This window comes from Chiloscyllium punctatum, chromosome 37 (genome assembly GCF_047496795.1).
Source record: "Chiloscyllium punctatum isolate Juve2018m chromosome 37, sChiPun1.3, whole genome shotgun sequence".
Classification (NCBI taxonomy): domain Eukaryota; kingdom Metazoa; phylum Chordata; class Chondrichthyes; order Orectolobiformes; family Hemiscylliidae; genus Chiloscyllium; species Chiloscyllium punctatum.
Window position 1 is genome coordinate 45,774,926 of NC_092775.1, and position 23,278 is coordinate 45,798,203.

General features: G+C 41.0%; 1 protein-coding gene and 1 long non-coding RNA gene across 8 annotated transcripts in view; one reads left to right on the top strand and one right to left on the bottom strand.

Moving 5' to 3' along the window:
- The window catches only part of LOC140463075 (transcription elongation factor A protein 1-like), a 136,599-nt gene that overhangs the window by 39,613 nt on the left and 73,708 nt on the right, over nt 1-23,278 (bottom strand). For 2 of the 6 annotated variants that reach the window (XM_072556755.1, XM_072556753.1), the window contains exons 1-4: nt 21,744-21,979; nt 20,663-20,725; nt 16,772-16,877; nt 3,064-3,151 (exon numbers count right to left, since the gene is read on the bottom strand). In XM_072556755.1, the coding sequence (XP_072412856.1) occupies nt 3,064-3,151; nt 16,772-16,877; nt 20,663-20,725; nt 21,744-21,812 (326 nt within the window). In that variant the 5' untranslated portion in view covers nt 21,813-21,979. Of the gene's footprint in view, nt 1-3,063; nt 3,152-16,771; nt 16,878-20,662; nt 20,726-21,615; nt 21,641-21,743; nt 21,980-23,278 lie in introns of those variants that run through there. The other 4 variants (XM_072556758.1, XM_072556754.1, XM_072556756.1 and 1 more) reach the window with 4 other exon arrangements.
- LOC140463076 (uncharacterized) overlaps nt 22,102-23,278 on the top strand; it is a 43,230-nt gene continuing 42,053 nt past the window's right edge. For both annotated transcript variants that reach the window (XR_011954603.1, XR_011954604.1), the window contains exon 1: nt 22,102-22,147. This is a non-coding gene — a long non-coding RNA (uncharacterized lncRNA). The remainder of the gene's footprint in view (nt 22,148-23,278) is intronic.

Genomic DNA, 23,278 nt, shown 5'->3' on the forward strand with positions numbered 1-23,278 from the left:
GCAGTCAACTTCAAAAATAAAAAAGGTGACACTAATACTGACCTGATTTACTGAATACCTTTAACAAGGTACTATACAGAAGACAGCTAAACAAGATTTGAGCTCATGGTGTTAGGGACAAAATACTATCATGGACAGAAGATTGGCTGATGGGCAGAAGGCAGACAGTAAGGATAAAGGAAACTTTTTCAGGATGACTGCTGTTGAGTTTGATTTCCACGAGGGTCTGTGTTAAGTCCACAATTACGTGATGGACGAAGGAACTGAGGGCATTGTGTCATCTGCAAACTTAGCAGCAGAGTAGGTGGAGAGACAGGTAGTGTTGAGAAAGCTGGGCTTGGATATGCTGAGAGTGTGAACAAGGAAGTGGCGATGGAATACAATCTGGCAAAATGTTAGGTTATGCAGTTTATTAGGAAGAAGAGGTGGAGATTATTTTCTAAACAGGGAAAAGCTTCAGAAATCTGAAGCACTAAGGGACTTGGGAGTCCTAGCTGAGGATTCTCTTAACATTAAGATGCAGGATCAATTGGCAGTTAGGAAGGCAAATGCATTCATTTCAAGAAAGTGAGAATACGAGAAAAGGAATATACTGCTGAGGCTCTACAAGGCTCTGGTCAGACTGCATATTGAATATGATGAGCAGCCCCTGGCTAACTGATCTAAGGAAGGATGCACTGGTATTGGAGAGAGCTCAGAGGAGGTTTGAAAGAATGATCCCTGGCTTGTCATATAAGGAGTGGCTGAGGACTCGAGGGCTGTACTTGAAGATTGGAAGGATTGAGTTTTTTTTGGGCTGGGGGGGGGGGGGGGGGGGGGAAAGAAAGAGCGGGGAAGAGGTTGGGTGGGGAATAATTGGACTGAAAGTTATAGAATACTGAGAGACCTAGATAGAGTGGTCTTGGAGTATCAGAGGCTGAGGGGTGACCTTATATTGAGATTTATAACATTGAGGGGGTACAGTTAGGTAAAGGGACAAGATCTTTTCCATAGGATGGGAGAATCCGAACTAGAGGGCATACATTTATGGTTATAGGGGAAAGATTTAAAACAGACCTATGGGACAACTTTGTCACACAAAGGGAAGTGCACATATGGAATGAGCTGCCAGAGGCAGTGGTGGAAGCTGATACAATTGCAACATTTAAAAAGGCATCTGGATTTGTATATGATTAGGATGGGGGCCAAGTGCTGGCAAACAGGATTAGTTTAATTTAGGATATCTGGTCAGCACGGATGACTATTTCCGAGCTGTACATCTCCATGATTAGATTAGATTAGATTTTTTTATTATTAGATTCCCTACACAGTGTGGAAACAGGCCCTTCGGCCCAACAAGTCCACACCGACCCTTCGAAGAGTAACTCGCCCAGACTCATTTCCCTCTGACTAATGCACTTAACACTAGCAGTGCCAATTCACCTAACCCGCACATCTTTGGACTGTGGGAGGAAACCAGAGTACCCAGAGGAAACCCATGCAGACATGGGGAAAATGTGCAAACTCCACACAGACAGTCGCCCGAGGCTGGAATCAAGCCTGGGACCTTGGTGCTGTGAGGCAGCAGTGCTAACCACTGAGCGAAGGTGCTTCCACTAATAGGAAGACTAGAACCCAAAGGCACAGCTTCGAGATGAAGGGACAAGCCTTTAGAATTGAGACGAGAAGGAATTTGTTCAGCCAGAGGACAGTTAAATCGATCAAACTCATTACTGCAGAGAGCTGTGGAGGCCAAATCATCGAGTGTATTAAATACAGAGATAGATAGATTCTTCATTGGTGAAGGGATCAAGTGAGATGAGGAAAGGCAACAAACTGGGGTTGTGAGACATATTAGCCACGATTGAGTGGCAAAGCAGACTTGATGAGCCAAATTCTGCTCCTACGTCTTATGATACCATCCATTCCCCATGCAAATATCCAAACTAAAAAATAGTTTTAAGGTTTTATCTCTTTTTATAAGCTATAAAACAGGTTATTCAGATTACTGGGTGTTCAAAGTCAGTACAAAGGAATATATGATACTAAAGAAAATGAAATTAAGCCACTTAGGCATTAATTTTCAGTAACTATTGAGGTTTTGCTGTTCTATTCAGAAAAAAAGCTGATTTATTAATTATTTTCATAGAGAAAAACATTACATTCATTGGTATGAATTACCAAAAATATTGGATAATTTGCTAGGGGAGAAACTATTAAAACAGCATGTGAAAAATTTCTATTTTTTTCATAATAGTCTGGTCGAATAAACACATATGCTCAATATTACAGACAATGTTTGAATATCCTTTGCATCTCAAGTCCTCAAACCCTTAGTTCTAGAGAATAAACTTATTTTGAATGAGAAAACCTGATGTTTGAATTTTTGGTAAAGCAATGTACAATTATACCTTTATCATTATCAATACCTGCATCACCATTACTACTTCCAATTGCATCCTCTCTACTACTGTCAAGTTTATTACTACATGAAAATATTCTGCACAAGTACCAATAATACTTATCAGAAATGTCACAAAATTGGACAAAGAAACAATACCACATTTAATCAAGTGTTTAGTCAAAAATGGTACCTTTTAGGAACATCTGAAAAGGAGAAAGAAAGCATTTAGGGCAAAGCTTAGAGGGTCATTTCAGACTGCATGGCCTTGGCAGCTGAGGGCACACGGACAATGTTGGAATAATAAAAATTTGGGACACTCAAGATAGGAGAATTGGCCGAATGCAAATATCTCAAGAGGGCTGTGGGCTACAGGAGACTACAGAGCTCAGAAAGTGCATGGCAAAATAGATAAACAAGGATGAGGAATTTAAATTAAGGCACTGCTTAATATGGGAGCAATTATTGGTCAAACAGCACAGCATTGATGTGTATCAGGATCTGATGCAAATTAGGGCACCAGTGAAACTTTGGATCATGTTAAGTTTTCAGAGGCTAATGAAGTCACAGAGAAATTACCCGCAGGGAATCTGAAGAGTGGGGCAACAAGTGGTTGTTCCATTAAAATGGAACTGTATGCATTATAGAAGGTAATTAAATGTTAAAAGGAGCTCCAAAAAGACCTTTGTTCTGTTGAGTCTGAAATGTTCTTCGAGGAAGTTGAACATTCCTTTCTTTTGTCTTCAGCATCTTTGTCTCCTGCAGGGCCATCTGCAAACCATTAATTTAGACAAACATCAACTACAGTACTTTGAAATTAACACACCATCCATTTAATATATAATCACTGATCTTGAGGTTTTCAAAAGCACAAATTAAAGTACAAGAGAAAGCTAGCTATAACTAAATAGAATTTCTGCAGGCATTTAAAAAAGGAAAAGCATAACTAATGTGTGCACTGGTCTTTCAGGAAGTGAGTCGAGTGTATGAGATGCTGGAAAAGTATAGCAGGTCATGCAGCATCTGAGGAGCAGGAGAATCGATGTTTCGGATAGGAGCCTTTCATCAGGAATGTAGGGCTCCTGCCGAAATGTCAATTCTCCTGCTCCTCAGATGCTGCATGACCTGCTGTGCTTTTCCAGCACGATACACTCTTGACTCTGATCTCCAGCCCTCACTTTCTCCTTCAGGAAGTGAGTCTGGAGAATTAATAATAGAAAATGAGGAAACAATAGAATATTTCTTCAATTCTCTGACTGCCTTCACTGGACAGTAAACATACCAGATGTAATTATAAAATCAAGAGGTGAAAGGAAAGGATGATGTTAAAACAATAATTAACAGGTTAACGGTATTCAAAAAAAAAATCACAGCGCTAAAAGCTGACAAATCCCCAGGTCCAGAAGGACTTCAGCCTGGGACTTAATAGAAGTGGCTGCTGAGACAAACCTAGTGCGTGTATTAAATTTCAAACATTTTCTAGATTCGGAAAAGGACCCATTGTGTGGAATGATGCTTGCTTTTTCCTCGATTTAAGGAAAGAAGGAGACAAATCAGAAAACTACAGGCAATAACAATAGCGTTAGGGAAAATTCGAGAATCTACTATGAAAGAGGTTGTATAAAGCTGGGCACTTAAAATCTCAATGCATTCAGACAAAATAAATACTTGTTTGTGAAAGGGAAATAATGTTTCACTAAATTAAGTTAGAGTTCTTTGAGGTAGTAACAATGTGAATGAAGGGGAACCTGCAGATATACTTAGATTTTTAGAGGCATACAACAAAGGTGCCACATCACATGTTACTACGCAAAATAAGACCACGGCAAACATATTGACTTGAACAGAGGAATGATTAGTTAACAGGAGGCAGAGAGTAATCATAAGTGGGTCATTTCAGGTTGGCACGATGCAAAGAGTGGAATGCACAGTGATCAATGCTGGGGATTCAACTATTTATAATCTATCAACAACTGGGATGAAGGGATTAAATGTATGATTCAATTTGCCTTCATAATCACTTACTGTAACATGAAGCCACTCAAATCCTACTCTTCTGCCTTGACTGTTTCAAGTTAAAAACCACACAACGCCAGGCTATAGTCCAACAGGGAACACTGCTAAATTGCTCTGCTGTCCAAATAAGCCAATTATCTCTAAGAAAGCTGCACATCGTCCTTCTAGTGGACACTGCAGGGACAAATCGATTCATCGGACATCTTGTTGCTCAGGAACAGCCTATTATTATTTTCTTTGCCTCTTCTCCCCATATTACACATTTAATGAACAACGCACCTCAAAGAGGTTAAAAACTACATTAAAGGGAATATAAACAAAATCCAAGACATTTTCACACTCTGAATTCAAACAAAAAGAAACTAGAATGATGTCTTTATTTACACAATATGGAAAACACAAATCAAACTAAGTTCTACATGGTTCTTCCACATTAGATTCTAAGTTTCCAAATAATATTTCATTGTGGACCTGCATTACATTTCTTGCATATTGGAGACATTTTAACCTTCACATTACAATTTCCTCCCTTCACCATATCTATTTTAGTTACAAAGACATAACTTCAACATTAGCAAGTACATCCCACAATTATATTCTACACAAATCCATTTTGATCATGACCTTCATTGTTGCTCATGATTAGTCATCCGTTATGAGGTTAGAGTAGAGAATGTGGTACTAGAAATGTACAGCAGGTAAGGCAGCTTCCGGGGAGCAGGAGAGTTGACGGTTTGGGCAAAAGCCACCACGCTCTCTACTCTAATCTCCAGCATTTGCATTTTCACTTTTGCCTAATCCATTACGAGCTGGTCTGTTCCAGTGTGAAAAGTTTTCAAACTGTATGGTTGATAGCATTAAATATTTGAGACTATTTCATTAAGCACTAGTGTGAAATATTTTGACAGCGAGAGGATTACGATCTATACAAGTAACAGTATCTTCAGGATTGTTATATATTTGGACTTAAAACAAATACTGAACTCAGTCTTGTTCTCCACAACTGAAAATTCCTGTTGATACACTGAATTTACATGAAAAGCAACAATCATGGTGCTGGCATCAACAGTCAGTTAAAATGGAGTCATACAGTCATAGAGACGTACAGCATGGAAAAAGACCTTCGGTCCAACCCGTCCATGCCGATCAGATATCCCAACCCAATCTAGTCCCACCTGCCAGCACCCAGCCCATATCCCTCCAAACCCTTCCTATTTATATACCCATCCAGACGCCTTTTAAATGTTGCAATTGTACTAGTCTCCACCACTTTCTCTGGCAGCTCATTCTATACACATGTCACCCTCTGCGTGATAAAGTTGACCCAAGGTCTCTTTTACATTTTTCCTCTCTCAGCCTAAACCTATGCCCGCCCATTCTGGACTCCCCCATTCCAGGGAAAAGACATTGTCTATTTAACCTATCCATGCCCCTCATGATTTTATAAACCTCTATTAGGTCACCCCTCAAACTCAGACACTCCAGGGAAAACAGCCCTAGTCTATTCAACCTCTCCTTATCACTCAAATCATCCAACCATGGCAACATTCTTGGAAATCTTTTCTGAACCATTTCAAGTTTCACAACATCGATCCGAAAGGATAGAGATCAGAACTGCATGGAATATTCTAACAGTGGCCTAACCAATGTCCTGTACAGCCGCAACATGACCTCCCAACTCCTGTACTCAATACTCTGACCAATAAAGGAAAGCATACCAAATGCCTTCTTCACTATCCTATCTACCTGCTACTCCACTTTCAAAGGAGCTATGAACCTGCACTCCAAGGTCTCTTTGTTCAGCAACATTCCCTAGGACCTTACCATTAAGTGTATAAGTCCTGCTAAGATTTGCTTTCCCAAAATGCAGTACCTCACATTTATCTAAATTGAACTCCTTCTGCCACTTCTCAGCCCACTGGCCCATCTGATCAAGATCCCGTTATAATCTAAAGATAACCTTCTTCACTGTCCACTACACCTCCAATTTTGGTGTCATCTGCAACCTTACTAACTATACCTCTTATGCTCGCATCCAAATCATTTACATAAATAATGCAAAGTAGTGGACCCAGCACCAATCCTTGTGACACTCTACTGGTCACAGGCCTCCAGTCTGTGAAACAACCCTCCACCACCACCCTCTGTCTTCTACCTTTGTGGCAGTTCTATATCCAAATGGCTAGTTCTCCCTGTATTCCATGAGATCTAACCTTGCTAATCAGTCTCCCATGGGGAATCTTGTTGAATGTCTTACTGAAGTCCATATAGATCACATCTACCACTCTGCACGCATCAATCATCTTTGTTACTTCTTCAAAAAACTCAATCAAGTTTGTGAGACATGATTTCCCACACACAAAGCCATGTTGACTATCCCTAATCATTTCTTGCCTTTCCAAATACATGTACATCCTGTCCCTCAGGATTCCCTCCAACGACTTGCCCAACACGGACGTCAGGCTCAATGGTCTATATTCCGTGGCATGTCCTTTGGCTGAGCTTACATTGGTGCTGCCAGAACTGTAGCGGTACTGGTACCAATTTCAAAGTTATCAAAGACAAAGACACCCTGACATTCTTTTGTCAATTCAACTTTCTTGAAAATTTTAAAGAAAGGCAAAAAAAGCCACGACAGTGCAAAAATTCAGAACAAACCTCCACATCAATATATTGAAAAAAATTATTGTTAAGTTTCAGGCATTAGAAAAATCCAAACTAACTGAGTGTTTCACTAGGTTCTACCGGGCCTTTGGTGTGCTTTGCTTCAAGTCTGGTAGTGTGACCAATTTGCATTTGAACGCTACACCTGGCACTTGTATTCAAAATAATAAAAAGCTCTAATCGAGGCTATGTTCTTCATATATTTTTGAAGGGGTTTGGTCTGGTCCATAACATAAGCATTCTGAAGAAGTCACATTAAACTCAAAAATATTATATTGTTCTCTGTTCAACTACCAAAGACAACTTCACCAGTAAACTCAATTGCAAAAGCTGAGACATTCAAATATCTGCTCTTCATAAACCATTCAAACACTAATCCGTACATCTTTGGACTAGTGTCTCATTTCTAACGTGCAATTAGTAAACCCATTCTATTACATTAAGAAAGCCTGGCTAAGTTGGCACAATTTTATAGCATAAATTCGTATGGCCTGGGATTAAGGTAGTCACAAGGGAAGGGATCCTTCTAAAATAACCTTTACCCAATGAGCCAAGAGGTAAGTGAATAGAGGCACAGAACCAATTCATTGCTCATCCGTAAGCTTAACAGTTTTCAGGTATCCCATTTAGAACTGTAATGAATTGCAGAACTTTGCCCCGTATCTAGTTGTGACATTGCCAGATAATGTGTATGTCATTCCTTAATTTAGGATGGCAGGTCCTCCCTGGAGGATATTTCATTATCAGATTATATGTACCCTGTATATTCTGAAGGAATCCTGTAAATATCCACCACTATGTATCTAATGACCTCCCCTTTCACCTGGTGTTCCAGTTCACTTTAGCTAGCTCAACTTTCACCACTCATAGCTGTCTGAGGTTTACAATATTAGTCTTGGACCCAATGTTCTCCCATACAAACTGGATGTAATATGTACTGTGATTGTTGTTACCAAGATGTGCCTGAACTCAGATTATTAAATAAATTGTATCATATTGCACAGTACCAAGTCTAATATAACTTTGTCTTTTGATAGGTCCAAAACATGCTGCTCAAAACTCTCTCTCTGAAGCACTGTGTCAACTCCTTATCACATTCTTAGCACCAACGTGACTTTTTTCTAATTTATACATAGATTATAAGGTCTCCCTTGATTATGGTCATCCTTTTTATCAAAAGCACCAAGTATTAATTCTTGTTACTTTGCCTCATATTGTGATTACTGTTAAGAGACCCTGTAAGCCGCTCCCACTAGTGACTTATTTCCCCTAGTGCTCCACATCACCCCCCCCCCCCATCCTGATCTCCTGAAATCTCTTGTTGTACAAATGACAACTTCAATTAACAGTCCTCCCCCTCCACCGTGATATCATAGACCCGTCAATATTCTCAACTTAAACCATGAAGTTCTGAAGCCAAGCCCTCTCACAGACTAGACTTATTTACTTCAATGCGCGATACCAATTTTTGGTGAATGTTATGTAGATAGTGTGTTTAGTTTTATCTGTTGTTATATTTGCAACATCAAGTCTGGATTGTTGGTACATTCCTAGGTTTATTTCTTTGAGCCCTTTCTGAACATTCTCTAACCTTCAGTTCACATATTTTTATTACTTACCTTGTTTCTACTCTTTGATCTACCACATATTTCCACATTTGACTCCTTGCACCATTTAGAGTTACAGAGGTGTACAGCATGGAAACAGACCCTTCAGTCCAACTCGTCCATGCCGACCAGATAGCCCAACCCAATCTAGTCCCACCTGCCAGCACACGGCCCATATCCCTTCAAACCCTTTCTATTCAAATACCCAAACAAATGCCTCTTAAAATGTTGCAATTGTTCTAGTCTCCACCACATCCTCTGGCAGCTCATTCCATACACGTACCACCCTCTGCGTGAAAATGTTGCCCCTGAGGTCTCTTTTATATCTTTCCCCTCTCACACTAAACCTACGCCCTCTAGTTCTGGACTCCCCGACCTCAGGGAAAAGACTTTGCCTATTTATCCTATCCATGCCCCTCATAATTTTGTAAACCTCTGTAAGGTCACCCCTCAGCCTCCAACGCTCCAGGGAAAACAGCCCCAGCCTGTTCAGCCTCTCCCTATACGCAGATCCTCCAACGCTGGCAACATCCTCGTAAATCTATTCTGAACCCTTTCAAGTTTCACAACATCTTTCCGATAGGAAGGAGATCAGAATTGCACGCAATATTCCAACAGTGGCCTAACCAATGTCCTGTACAGCCGCAACATGACTTCCCAACTCCTGTACTCAATACTCTGACCAATAAAGGAAAGCACACCAAACGCCTTCTTCACTATCCTATCTACCTGCAACTCCACTTTCAAGGAGCTATGAATCTACACTCCAAGGTCTCTTTGTTCAGCAACACTCCCTAGGACCTTACCATTAAGTGTATAAGTCCTGCTAGGATTGGCTTTCCCAAAATGCAGCACCTCGCATTTATCTGAATTAAACTCCATCTGCCACTTCTCAGCCAATTGGCCCATCTGGTCAAGATCCTGGAGTAATCGGAGTTAACCCTCTTCTATGTCCACTACACCTCCAATTTTGGGGTCATCTGCAAACTTACTAACTATACCTCTTATGCTCGCATCCAAATCATTTATGTAAATGACAAAGTAGAGGGCCCAGCACCGATCCTTGTGGCACTCCACTGGTCTCAGGCCTCCAGTCTGAAAAACAACCCTCCACCACCACCCTGTCTTCTACCTTTGAGCCAGTTCTGTATCCAAATGGCTAGTTCTCCCTGTATTCCATGAGATCTAATCTTGCTAATCAGTCTCCTATGGGGAACCTTGTCGAACGTCTTACTGAAGTCCATATAGATCACATCTACTGCTCTGCCCTCAATTTTTTTTGTTACTTCTTCAAAAAACTCAATCAAGTTTGTGAGACATGATTTCCCACGCACAAAGCCATATTGACTATCCCGAATCAGTCCATGCCTTTCCAAATACATGTACATCCTGTCCCTCAGGATTCCCTCCAACAACTTGCCTACCACTGAGGTCAGGCTCACTGGTCTATAGTTCCCTGCCTTGTCCTTTCCACCCTTCTTAAACAGTGGCACCACGTTTGCCAACCTCTCGTCTTCCGGCACCTCACCTGTGACTATCGATGATACAAATATCTCAGCAAGAGGCCCAGCAATCACATCTCTAACTTCCCACAGAGTTCTCGGATTCACCTGATCAGGTCCTGGGGATTTATCCACCTTAAAACCCTCTACCTCCCTAGGTATGCAGTTCCCAAGAGAATGAGCCCCAACACTTAGGTGTACGTCCTTCCGACACTCCACCCCCAATTTTCCCCAGTACCTGTGCCAATGGCACATGAACCAGAAACCATCTTACCCATTCCAGTCTTTGAGCAATGTATCTTATGTACACAATGCCAATTTGCACATGCCTCAAGGAATAACCCAAAAGATTAGATTTTTTTCAATTTAGTGCCTAGATCCTCTCTAAATACAGCCAGTCCTAGTTTTGCTTATGTCCCTTTTCTCTAAATGAGCCATAACCACCGGATCTTCCTTCCTACCAATGCAAGTTCATTTTTTCCCCAGCAGATATGCCAAACACTGGCACTGGGCAAGCAATAACGTCATTTGGACTCTCATTCTTTATTATAGCGAACAATGTCAATCCCTGTCAGTATATTCTGACTATTCCTTGTTGCTTCCCCACTTGAATCACTTCCTGTGTTATGGACTAGGCCAGACCACTCAAAACATTAAGCAGGCAGCCCAGACCATAACTTTGCAATTTGTCTCAATAAGTGTACAGTGAAAATTACCAGAGTAAGCTAGCTAGGTTGACTACCAGGTTTTTAAAAAAGACAAAAATTTATTCACAAAAGTAGGGAACCAAACACAAAGAACAGAACAAAGAACATCTGCCAGAACTCAGACTATCCAAACTAGACTTGATTATGCTGTCCTGAATATGTACAACAGTCCCCAAAAACAAATCCCTTAAACACAGTAAAAATGAAACAAAGGCTTACAAAATTGAAGTTGGAAAGGTAGAAGGAGAGAGAATTTAGCAGCCTGTTCCCACACAGCTCCACTGCTGAACTGACTTGAATTGTTCAGCTCGATGGCTGGCCACACCCCCTTGACTTATACAGGTTACTTCTAAAGCCATAAAAGCTTTAGTCTAAAGTCTCATCTGTTTATATATAAACAAAAAGGCCTTTCATCACTGTACCAAACCAGTGGATTCTGAGCCTGAGTTCAGAGGTGAACTGAAAAAAACCAAAGGACATAGTAGTATCCTTGAGAAAAGGAACAACTCTTAGAAAAAAAGCTTTGTGACAGCTGTATCACAGAACATAGAAAAGTAAAGCACAGAACAGGCTCTTCGACCCACAATGTTGTGCCGAGGATTATTCCCAATTTAATATAAAATAATCTAACCTACACACCCCTCAATTCACTGCTGTCCATGTGCATGTCCAGTCGCTTAAATGTCCCTAACAACACTGCCTCCACCACCACCACTGGTAACGCATTCCATGCATTCACAACTCTCTGCGTAAAGAACCTACCTCTGACGTCTCCTCTACACCTTCCTCCGAACACCTCCAAACTATGACCCCCTTGTGCCAATCAATCCTGCCCTGGGGAAAAGTCTCTGGCTATCAACTCTATCCATGCCTCTCATTACCTTGTACACCTCGATCAGGTCACCCCTCTTCCTCCTTTGCTCCAGAGAGAAAAGTCCAAGCTTAGTCAACCTATCTTCGTAAGGCAAGCCTTCCAGTCCAGGCAGCATCCTGGTAACTTCTTTGCACCCTCTCCAAAGCCTCCGTATCTTTCCTATAATAGGGCAACCAGAACTGGACACAATATTCCAAGTATGCTCTCACCAGGGACTTGTAGAGCTGTAGCAAACCCTCGCAGCTCTTAAACTCTATCCCCTGTTAATGAAAGCCAAAACACCATATGCTTTCTTAACAACCCTATCCATTTGGGTGGCAACTTAGAGGAATCTATGTACTTGCACACCCAGATCCCTCTGTTTCTCCACACTGCCAAGAATCCTGTCTTTAGTCCTATATTCAGCATTCAAGTTCAACCTTCCAAAAATGTGTCACTTCGCATTTATCCAGGTTGAACTCCATCTGCCATCTCTCAGCCCAGCTCTGCATCCTGTCTATGTCGTGTTGCAGCCTGCAATAGCCCTCAATACTATCGATGGCACCTTCAACCTTTGTGTCATTTGCAAGTTTACTAACCCACCCCTCAACCTCCTCGTCCAAGTCGTTTATAAAAACTATAAAGAGCAGAGGTCCAAGAACAGAGCGCTGCAGGACCCCACTCAACACTGACCTCGAGGCAGAATACTTTCCATTTACAACCACTCTCTGCCTTCTGTCAGCCAACCAATTCGGAATCCAGATAGCTAAATCTCTCTGATTCCCATACTTCCTGACTTTATGAATGAGCCTACCAGGAGGAACCTTATCACATGCCTTGCTGAAGTTCACGTACACCACATCCACTGCTCGACCTTTGTCGACCAGACTTGTCACCTCCTCAAAGAACTCAATAAAGATTTGTGAGGCATGACCTGTCCCTCTCAAAGCCATGCTCACTGCCTTTAATCACGCCATGCTTTGCCAAATAGTCATAAATCCTATCCCTCAGAATTCTTTCCAAAACTTTGCTGACCACAGCAGCTTAGCAACCTTTTTCACTTTCCAGAGCAACCTAGGATAAATCTGGTCTTTCCCTGGGAACGTATCAATCTTAATGTCTGCCAAAATTTCCAGCACATCAACTTCATCAATCTTGATCTGTTCAAGCCTATTTCCCAGCTCCTCAAAGTTCTCATTTACAACAAGGTCCCTTTCCTTCGTGAAATCTGAACCCAAAAAAACTCATTTAAAACTTCCTCTATCTGCTCAGACTCCACGCACACGTTCCCTACACTATCCCTGATCGGCCCTACCTTCTCTCTGATCATTCTCTTATTCCTCACATATGAGTAAAATGCCTTTGGGTTCGCCCTAATCCTTCCCACCAAGCCTTTCTCATGCCCCCTCCTGGGTCCCCTCAGTCCATTTCTGAGTTACATTCTAGCAAGCCTGTAATCCTCGAAAGCTGTGCTAGGCCCTTGCTTCCTCCACCTATGTTCTTTCTTTTGACAAGAAGCTCCTCTGTTCTAGTCATCCAAGGCTCTTTAATCTTACCCTTTTTTCCAGTCTCAGAGGAACAAATTTATGCATCACTCACAACAACTGCTCCTTAAACAAACGAAGTCTCCACATGTCTGTCGTGCTCGATCTGTACTCCACAACTCCTGTTTGGTAGCGTCGTAATTTCCTTTTGCCCAATTAAATACCTTCCTATGATAACTGCTCCTTTCCCTCTCCATGGTTATGGAAAATGTGAGGCAGTTGTGATCACTGTCACTAAAGTGCTCTCCCACTGCAAGATCGGAAACCTGTCCTGGCTCATTGCCAAGCACCATAGCCAAAAAGGCCTCTCTTGTCCGCCTGTCTATATACAGAGTAAGGAAACCTCCTTAACACACCCAACAAAAACGACTCCATCTAAAGCATCTTCACTGAGGAGGTTCCAATCAGTTTTGGGATAGTTGAAGTCACCCTTAACAACAACCCTGCTACATCTGCATTTTTCCAAAACGTGCCGGTCTAAGAGTTCTTTGATCTCCCTACTGCGATTGGGGGTTAATGAGGTGCCTGCTCCTTTCCTGTTTGTAACTTCCACCCATACTGATTCAGTAGACAAATCTTCCTCGACAACCTTTGTTTCTGCAGCTGTGATGCGCTAATTAGCAATGCTACACCCCCTCCTCTTTATCCACCTTCTTTGTTCTTTTTAAATGTACTAAACCTTGGAACACCTAACAACCATTCCTGCCCCTGTGAAACCCAAGTCTCCATTATGGCTGCAACATCATAGTCCCAAGTACCAATCCATGCTCTAAGTTCATCACTCTGATTTCTGGCACTCCTTGCGTTAAAGCAGATACACTTTAACTGATCCCTTTGTTTCATCACATGAAACATCTTCCCAATAGATTCACTACATCCTGTCACTGCCCCATCTAAAACTACCTCGCTCTTGTGTGTAGCTCTGGTTCCCATCCCCCTGCCAAATTAGTACCGTGATCAGTTTCCACATCAACCCTTCAATCCCTTCTCTCAAGCAGAGGGAGAGAAACCTCAAAGATCTAATGGGCAACTGCAGGTTCGGTTCCTTTATCCACCTCCAAGTCACACTCCTGTCCCTGATCCAGTCATTTTGAAAACACTTTTCTTCACTCACTCTATCCATAACAAATATTGCATATCTGCTTCAGCTGTACAGTAGCCAAAACCAGTCCAAGGACATTTCATGCTCTCTCACAAAATGAAAAATATGAAAAAGGTGGATTCAACTTTTAAGCAGAATATAACCATCTTTAATCTTTCATCTCAACCGCTTTCAATGGTCTCCTGCCATCAGCTTTTTCAGAAAGGAATCAAATTACACTGAAGTAAAGGCGTAGTTACACTGCAATCCTTCACCCATGTGCTGATTCTTCATGTCTAGGACTTGGTATGTCTGAAAGCTGTAATCCATTACAGCCATACTATTTTGTCCACAGCATACAAATCAGGAGGAGGTAACCCTGACTGAATTTCACCTCCTTAAACCAGGACTATCAAAGTCAATTTTACATCCTCACAGATCAAGAAACTCAGAACCTGAAGACAGATTAGAATTAGCAGAACATTAAAAAATTTTTTAAAATGCTCCTTATCCTAAATTAGTAATTTCAGAGGTAATTCCAAAAATGCAGTCTTCAATGTCCATTTAGTAAACTCTTTTACCAAAGACAAAAGATGACATTTTATTTTTCTATAAATAATTTTAAACAATTGTTGATTGTGTACCCTTGCTTACAAAAGTGCAGAGATTAAGGCAGAAAGGTCTGGGCAAATAAATGAGGACTGTAGATGCTGGAAACCAGCAGCTAGATCAAAGTGGTGCTGGAAAAGCACAGCAGGTCAGGCAGCATCCAAGGAGCAGGAAACAAAAAAAAAGAGAGACATTCCGGGTAAAAGCCATTCCTGATGAACGTCGATTTTCCTGCTCCTTGGATGCTGCCTGACCTGCTGTGCTTTTCCAGCACCACTCTGATCTAAACCCTGGGCAAATAAATGACTAATTGCTAAAAATACCTTAAATTGCAGACAAAATATTAACTCAGATTTCATAGTGGTGCTGATGCCAAGGCTAACATTTACTATTACTCCTTTAAAACCAATGGCAAATTCTAGAGTCTACCACATGCAGCCAATCATGAACCGATGGAGTTGATCAACACTTTTCCACAGGCTTTACTGAATTCCTATAGACTTATTTCAAATATAAATAAAAATACAAGAAAAGTTTCATTGGAGAAATGAGAATTATGTATCTTGCTTGGAGAACCTTTGAAAAAGAATTGTATCTGATTGAATGGATTGCAACTGCCTTATTAATGCCATATTAAGTTCACAATTAAAGCTGAACAGCCTTATTGGCACTGAAAAATAAAGCTTAGATTGATCAGTTGGAATTTAAGACATTACATGTATTTGTTTTAAGATTTTATGATGTTTCAGCTTCTGTTTTCATGGCATAATACATCTCAGTTATTTCATTCTGTAGGATCAAATTAAAAGTGAAGGATATTTAGTGCATTTTACTTCCTAAGGTATTCACACAGACAACACTTCAATGTGATCTGCAGCACATCTCATTTCACTCCCTTGACTTCATACAGATTTAGGGAAAGGAAAAACCCATGTCACATAGTTCACTAAATCTTATGGACAGAGGAAGCAACACAGAGCTATCCTGATTTATCACATAATACGCAACATACAGAATATGGTCTGTGGAGTAATGGAACAAGTTATGTTCGACGTCATCATGAACTTTAAAGTAATACAATGAAGGGCAACCAGGATGGCTCATTAGGTTAAGACAGCAAGCTTACTAGAACTATTTGTACAGGTTAGGAAAAAAATTGCATCATATCAAAGTATTTAAATTTGGAAAAGTGTGTAGGATAGTAAAGATGTGGTGGCCTTTTTGTGGTTCAGGAATAGGTACTCAAGAACCATAATTAATTATAAAATACAACATTACTGGAAGTATAATGAATGCTGAGTCCATATTTATAAAACTAAAATACAAATTCCAGGGTAAGACAAGTGAAAAAGTACACAATGCTGGTGCAGCAAGTCAAAAGGGCAACAGTTAACCAGAACATAGTCTTGAACATACATTCATTGGTAGCTTGTCAAATTCAGCTTTTATTGAATTATCTCTAAAGGCCAATGCATTAGAAATTTTTAATTACGCAACTACAAAATTTTACGTCTGATACCATTTTGAAATGGATAAAACTAGTTTTACTATAAAATGAATTGCACTTGACTTCTATTGTCATTCAACATTAGTTGAGTTTCACCAGAACAAAAGCACAACTTCCACTAGTCAAGGAGCACTTTCTACCTCCCTCAAATATACCATTTTTCTTCAGTTAACTTCAAAATAAAATAAAAATCTCATACATGTATAGTAATTTTTTTAAGATTACTTGGATTATAGTTTATATGTCATATAGATTCTGCCAGTTGTTAGCCGAGCTTACAATGACTAGAGCAGAACTTTACCTAGCAGCTTTTTCCATGATTTGATGAGTGACTTAGCAAGTGTTGTGACTTCTTCATCTGTGCTTTGTTTTCTAACAGCATTCACAGACATCCCAACCCGTGTAGACTAAAGAATAAAAAGGAACAGATATTATAAATCATCTTTAAAATTGCAATAAAAATACCTTCCTTATTTTACCTGATTTTGATCTGCATTAGGAGAGAAGTCCCCTTCCTGTGAAATAGGGTCAAGGTTTAATGCTGCCGGACATCAAAATGTCTACACTTCAGGAATACAAGCAGCCTGGTAAAGTTAACAATATTTTAAATTCAGTCTCCAAAAAAAAAACTTAATTCATCATACTTTCAACTATTGTGTCAACAATGTAAATTTAACATGTCCTTATATAAAGGATCCTTACTCCTATGTAGTTAATTGAAGTGCCAATTATCACACTTCTCATTCCCTGAAGCACCTGCAGCAGGAACGAGGTGAACTGTCCACAAAGCTCCTGTCACATAACACGAAGGCACTTGAGGCAAGATGCATTCCTATGAAAAATATTTTTTTTCACATTTACAGCTTCTGCAAAGGGTTGCAATAGATTTTCGGATCCATTATTCAAAGGTTATAGGCAATGTTTTGTTAGGGTCAAGATTAGAGTGGTGCTGGAAAAACATAGGTCAGGCAGCATCTAAGGAGCAGGAATGAAGGGCTCCTGCCTGAAACGTTGATCTCCCTGCTCCTTGGATGCTGCCTGACCTGCTCTATTTTTCCAGCACCACTCTAATCTTGACTCTAATCTCTAGCATCTGCAATCCTTACTTTCACCTCATGTTTTGTTAGGGTCGAACATGCAAAACTGTTTATGTAGGGATAATTGGATTGATAATAGCATTTGCCATTGCTGTTAAAAAAAAGGCACTTTGTTTTGCTTACTTGACCTGGAATTTGTACAGTGAAGGAGGAAATTAATGTCAGGTGCAGGATTGGGATAGTCTTTGCAATTCCCTTTTAAGCAGGTGTTAAGATGGAAGAAGGTTCAAGTAGCATAATCAAAGGCAAAGGTGGTGAGATCATAATGAAGTAGGACTTACTGAGCTGATTAAACTTAGAAACAAATTGAGGCATTCCTTGATCTCTCAGAAGAGTTAGTAAGAAATGAGTATGAGAGCTATGTCATTTTCTGGGACAAAGCAAGTAGCATTCTTCATAGACCTCAACAACACTATGTTTACGAGGAAATTTCCCAATGCAAAACAATGCCTGCTGAAAACCAATAAGTCTGTGCCCCTCACTTTTAATATCCAAGTGGTTTGCATGAGGCCATTACATGAATCAAGAGTTAAAACTCAAAGCGGAGGTAAGACTTCTAGCAACTTTTTGCGGCCAGTAAACTTGGCATTCTCCTCTACTTCTCGCGAGAGCTGTTCAACAGCCTAGTCATAGGACAGGAAACTTGATGTGATTGAGCCCATTTTTCAGATATGTTTATATCTTGCAACTGACAAGGTAATTTGGCTCTTTTGCACAGTTGTTGGCAAACTCCACATACAAGAAAAGGAAATTACAAATTAGAATCACACCAGAACCTTTTTGCAAGTTACAATTTTCTATTTTTCTCCCCAGGATTGAGATCATAGTTTTAACAATGCCAAATGACGTTCCTTTAAAGTACTAGAGATGCCAATGACTGTATGCCTTAACGACTACAAAGAAAATTAGTTCTATAAATCAGTCTGCAGCAAAATTATGTTGCTTACAGATTATGACAAACGCCCCAGGAAAATTGGTTTGCCAGAAAATTTTAGAATCAATGATGTAAAGATTGTATTTACATAACCTGAATTGTAAATTAGTTTCTTCAAGCAGAATATTATTTAGACTTTCACTTTCAAAGGTATTGCGTATCAATGTCCTATAAAAGTTGTTCAGAGTGGGGGAACATTTGAGATTCCAATGACATGGAAAATGTAATTTTTAAAAATTGTAATTTCACCCAATAATCTAATGTGGAAAGGTCTTCATCCATACAAACCAAGAAGTCAGAGTTTTAGTTAGCATCTTTGCCTAGTAACTCCATTTCATTCCAGTGTTCTGACAGAAATTTTGTTACATTGGTAAGAAGCGAGGCCAAGAATATGTTTGGTTGTGCTTCTTAAAAGCCTGAGAACAACAAAATCTGGGCAAAATATTACAGCTGCCAGTTCCAAGAAATTACATCCAGCAAAATCAAGAACAATCTTCTTTTTATGCCATAAGTTTTCTATGTTTAGGGAACAAACAAGACAAGGAGGGCAGAGTCAAATGTACTTTAGCATGGACTAGTATTGGGTCCACTGCTTTTTCTCATTTATATAAGTGTGAATAATGGAGCTCAGAGATATATAGCATGAAAACAGACCCTTCAGTCCAACTTGTCTACATTGACCAGACATCCTACATTAGGCTAGTCCCACTTGCCAGCACTTGACCAGATCCCCCTAAACCCTTCATATTCATACACCCATCCAGATGCCTTTTAAAAAGGTTGTAATTTTCTAGTCAGTAAGTTTGAGAAATTTGAATGTCCAAGATGGCAGCAGAGTAGGACTCCTCAGATGGACCTTGCCCATTCAATCCGTTTCTTTTTTTCTCTGTTGTATTTCTTTCCCCCTCTTCTCTCGGCCATGTATTCCCAGCCTTGGACCCAGTTTGTCCTGCCATGCCAGAGGCCCAGCATGGCGGTCTTTCAACGGTACATGGCAGTCCCTCGGCCCAGTATGGACTTCTGGTCTTGGGACTGCACTTTGAGGCATCATCACATCATGGCTAAGCACTTAAAGACTGTAATGTTTGAACTTTCAGCTTTATTTATTTTGTAAGTAAAACTAAAGACGGTGTCACTGTACTATAATTACTGCAGCTTAAGTTTGTTCTTTCTTTCTAGCTTATTCTTAAGATTCTGTACCTAGGTACACGTACCCAAGATAGCACCTTGTGTGGAGACATTATACACTTTCCACTGTAATCCTGCATTTGAGTACATGTGACAATAAAATAAAACCAAAATTGTCAGTGTAGTGAACAGCAAAGAAGGTTTCCTCAATACAACAAGACCTTGATCAGATGGGCAAATGAATCAAGGAGTGGTAGATGAAATTTCATTTAGATAAATGTGAGAAGCTGCATTTTGGTAGGCAAACCAGGTCAAAACTTATACGCTCAATGATAAGTACCAGGGAGTGTTGCCGAACAGACAACTTTGGGATGCAGATTCCTAAATCCTTGAATGCAGAGTCACAGGTTGACAGGATAGTGAAGGCAGCGTTTGGTACACTTGCCTTTATTGGCAAGTGCATAGAGTATTGGAGTTGGGACACCATGTTGTGGCTGTACAGGACATTGGTTTGGCATGGAATTCTAGCTTCCCTATAGGAAAGTTGTTAAAGCTGGAAAGGATTTACAAGGATGGAGGGTTTGAGCTACAGGGAGAGGATGAATAGACTGGTGCTATTTTCCCTGGAGCATCAGAAGATGAGGGGTGACCTGACAGAAGTTTATAAAATCATGAGGGATAGGGTGAATAGTCAAGATCTTTTCTCTAGGATGTGGAGGGGGTCCCAAACTAGAGGATATAGGTTTACGGTGAGAGGGGAAACATTTAAAATCAGACCCAAGGGTCAACTTTTTCATTCAAAGGATGGTGTGTATGAATGAGCTGCTAGAGATAGTGGTGGAGGCAAGCACAATTACAACATTTAGAAAGCATCGAGATGGGTATATGATTAGTAAGGGTTTAGAGGGATATGGCCCAAATGCTGGCAAATCAGATTAGATTATTTTAGCATATTTGGTCAGTATGGACGAGGTGGACCAAAGGGTCGATTTCCGAACTGTATAACTCTATGACTGGTATTATTGCTATTTACCTGCAACAAATCCAAAGTCATGGGAATGCTTTTAAGTTCTTTCAATAAATCAACCGCACCACTCTGCAGAATTAACAGAAAAAGCAGAACAAAAAGTTATTGCAGTATAAGCTGAGTAATTGAGGACCCATACACGTTCACGAAAATGTATAATAGTGTTACCAATTGGTTGATCAATCAAGATTAGAAAATACTATAAAATGTTACCAAACACTACAGAAGAATTTTAGAAATAAATGATGTTCAGTCTGCACCAGGCAGGAGATTACCTAAGGTTGTCCCATGTTTTGAGCAGCCTAGACTTTGTTTGCATTTAGCTGTCTACATCCTAACGACTTCTGAATCAAAACCAAGACACAAGTAATAAATCTTAAGGATTAAAAACCATGACACTGCTGCAGCTAACAGAAGATACAAAAAATGTTCATATGCCAAATATAATTACTGAAGTTGCAGCACACACAATACTAACTGCACTCCGTATCCCTCCCATCCACACCTTCAAAGTAATCAACTGAAAAAAGTTTAACTCGAACCAAAGACATAACATAAATACATCAAATGCAAAGTCAGTGATCCTCATCCCTTGTGGAATTACTGAAATATTTAACTTCACATATTTTAACTCAGAATAGATTAAAAATAAAAATGGAATTTAAAGTTGAAACATGTTCTCTCTGAAAATAACTATAATCAGCATCCATAAAGGAAAACTTTCATTCAAAACCCATCACTGAAAACAATTATTAAAATATGGAACTCCCTCAAATAACCTTGTCTGTCCACAATTCATCGCGTCCCCCCCATAAAAACTACAAGCGATATGAATTTAAAAGCTGATGAACATAAAGGATCAAGAGGGCGTTCTCCCATCCAACATCACAAACGCCAGAAGCCTCAGCATTTCCCCATAAAGTTAACGTTTATTGCCCGAGGGTGTCCTTCAGCCTAACCATTCACTGTACATGGGTTAGTTCACATCCCATCGGTTCCGGAGGCAGAAACCTGCAGCGAAGCAGCCGGACTGGGCACGGTGCTGCATCGACAACCCCGGGCAGGCGGCCACCCTCTACACACCCACCGTGTTCTTCTTAGACACCATCTTATCCATCTTCTTCGCTATGCGTACGATTTCCTCCAGCTTCCCCATTCTTCTCCTGCGATTCCTTTTTAAAAAAAAAAATCCCCACCCTCCCTTGATCTCGCAACGCTAAGATGGGAAAGACACAATGGCCGCAGTCATCAGTACCAAACAAACCAAGCTCCCTGCCCCTCGACTCAGCTTCGCCTCTTGTATATGGCGCTTACCCCAGCCATTCACAGTCTTAGACACCGCGGGCGCAAGGATCCCTGGGGGTTGTAGTTCCGGCTGAGACACAGAATGCCGGTTCCCACCATCACTCCGGCGGCTGGGTGACTACACTTCCCAGCATCCATCGCGCTGCCCGAAGAAGGTTCTGGGCGACTCGGTTATTTGCGTTTCAGGTAAAAACAATGACTGCAGATGCTGGAATCCAGATTCTGGATTAGTGGTGCTGGAAGAGCACAGCAGTTCAGGCAGCATCCGAGGAGCAGTAAAATCAACGTTTCGGGCAAAAGCCCTTCATCAGGAATAAAGGCAGAGAGCCTGAAGCTTGGAGAGATAAGCTGGAGGAGGGTGGGGAGAAAGTAGCATAGAGTACAAAAGGTGAGTGGGGGGATTGGGTGGAGTAGATAGGTGGAAAGGAAGATAGGCAATAGGACAAGTCATGGGGATAGTGCTGAGCCAGAAATTTGGAACTAGGGTGAGGTGGGGGAAGGGGAAATGAGGAAACTGTTGAAGTCCACATTGATGCCCTGGGGTTGAAGTGTTCCAAGGCGGAAGATGAGGCATTCTTCCTCCAGGCGTCTGGTGGTGAGGGAGCGGCGGTGAAAGAGGCCCAGGACCTCCATGTCCTCGGCAGAGTGGAAGGGGGAGTTGAAATGTTGGGCCACGGGGCGATATGGTTGATTGGTGCGGGTGTCCTGGAGATGTTCCCTCAAGCGCTCTGCTAGGAGATGTCCAGTCTCCCCAATGTAGAGGAGACTGCATTGGGAGCGACAGATACAATAAATGATATTAGTGGATGTGCAGGTAAAACTTTAATGGATGTGGAAGGCTCCTTCAGGGCCTTGGATGGAAGTGAGGGAGGAGGTGTGGGTGCAGGTTTTGCAGTTCCTGCGGTGGCAGGGGAAGGTGCCAGGATGGGAGGGTGGGTTGTAGGGGGGTGGGGCAATTTGCATTTCAGGGTGAACAGTCTTAGTGGCGCCTTCTCTCCAACTTGTCGTCAGTTCGTTGGGTTTGGGTTCTTTTTCGAGAAACTTCTTCGTGCCTTCCCGGTTGTGGAAGGAGGAAATACAGGTTGTACCTACCATTGCCATAAATCGACAAAGCTGGACCCTATCTCTGTCATCAGTTGAAGTTTTCATCCCTTGTCGAGTAGGGAGAGTGGGTGGAGAAGATTTGAAACACAACCTTAGCAAAAAAAACCTCATGTCAGCCCTGAAACAATATCACTCGTAAATCACAGAAATGGGATTGGGTAGATCCTGTTCTTTCATTTTTGCATGGGTTTGCTTTTTAATGGCTGAAACACC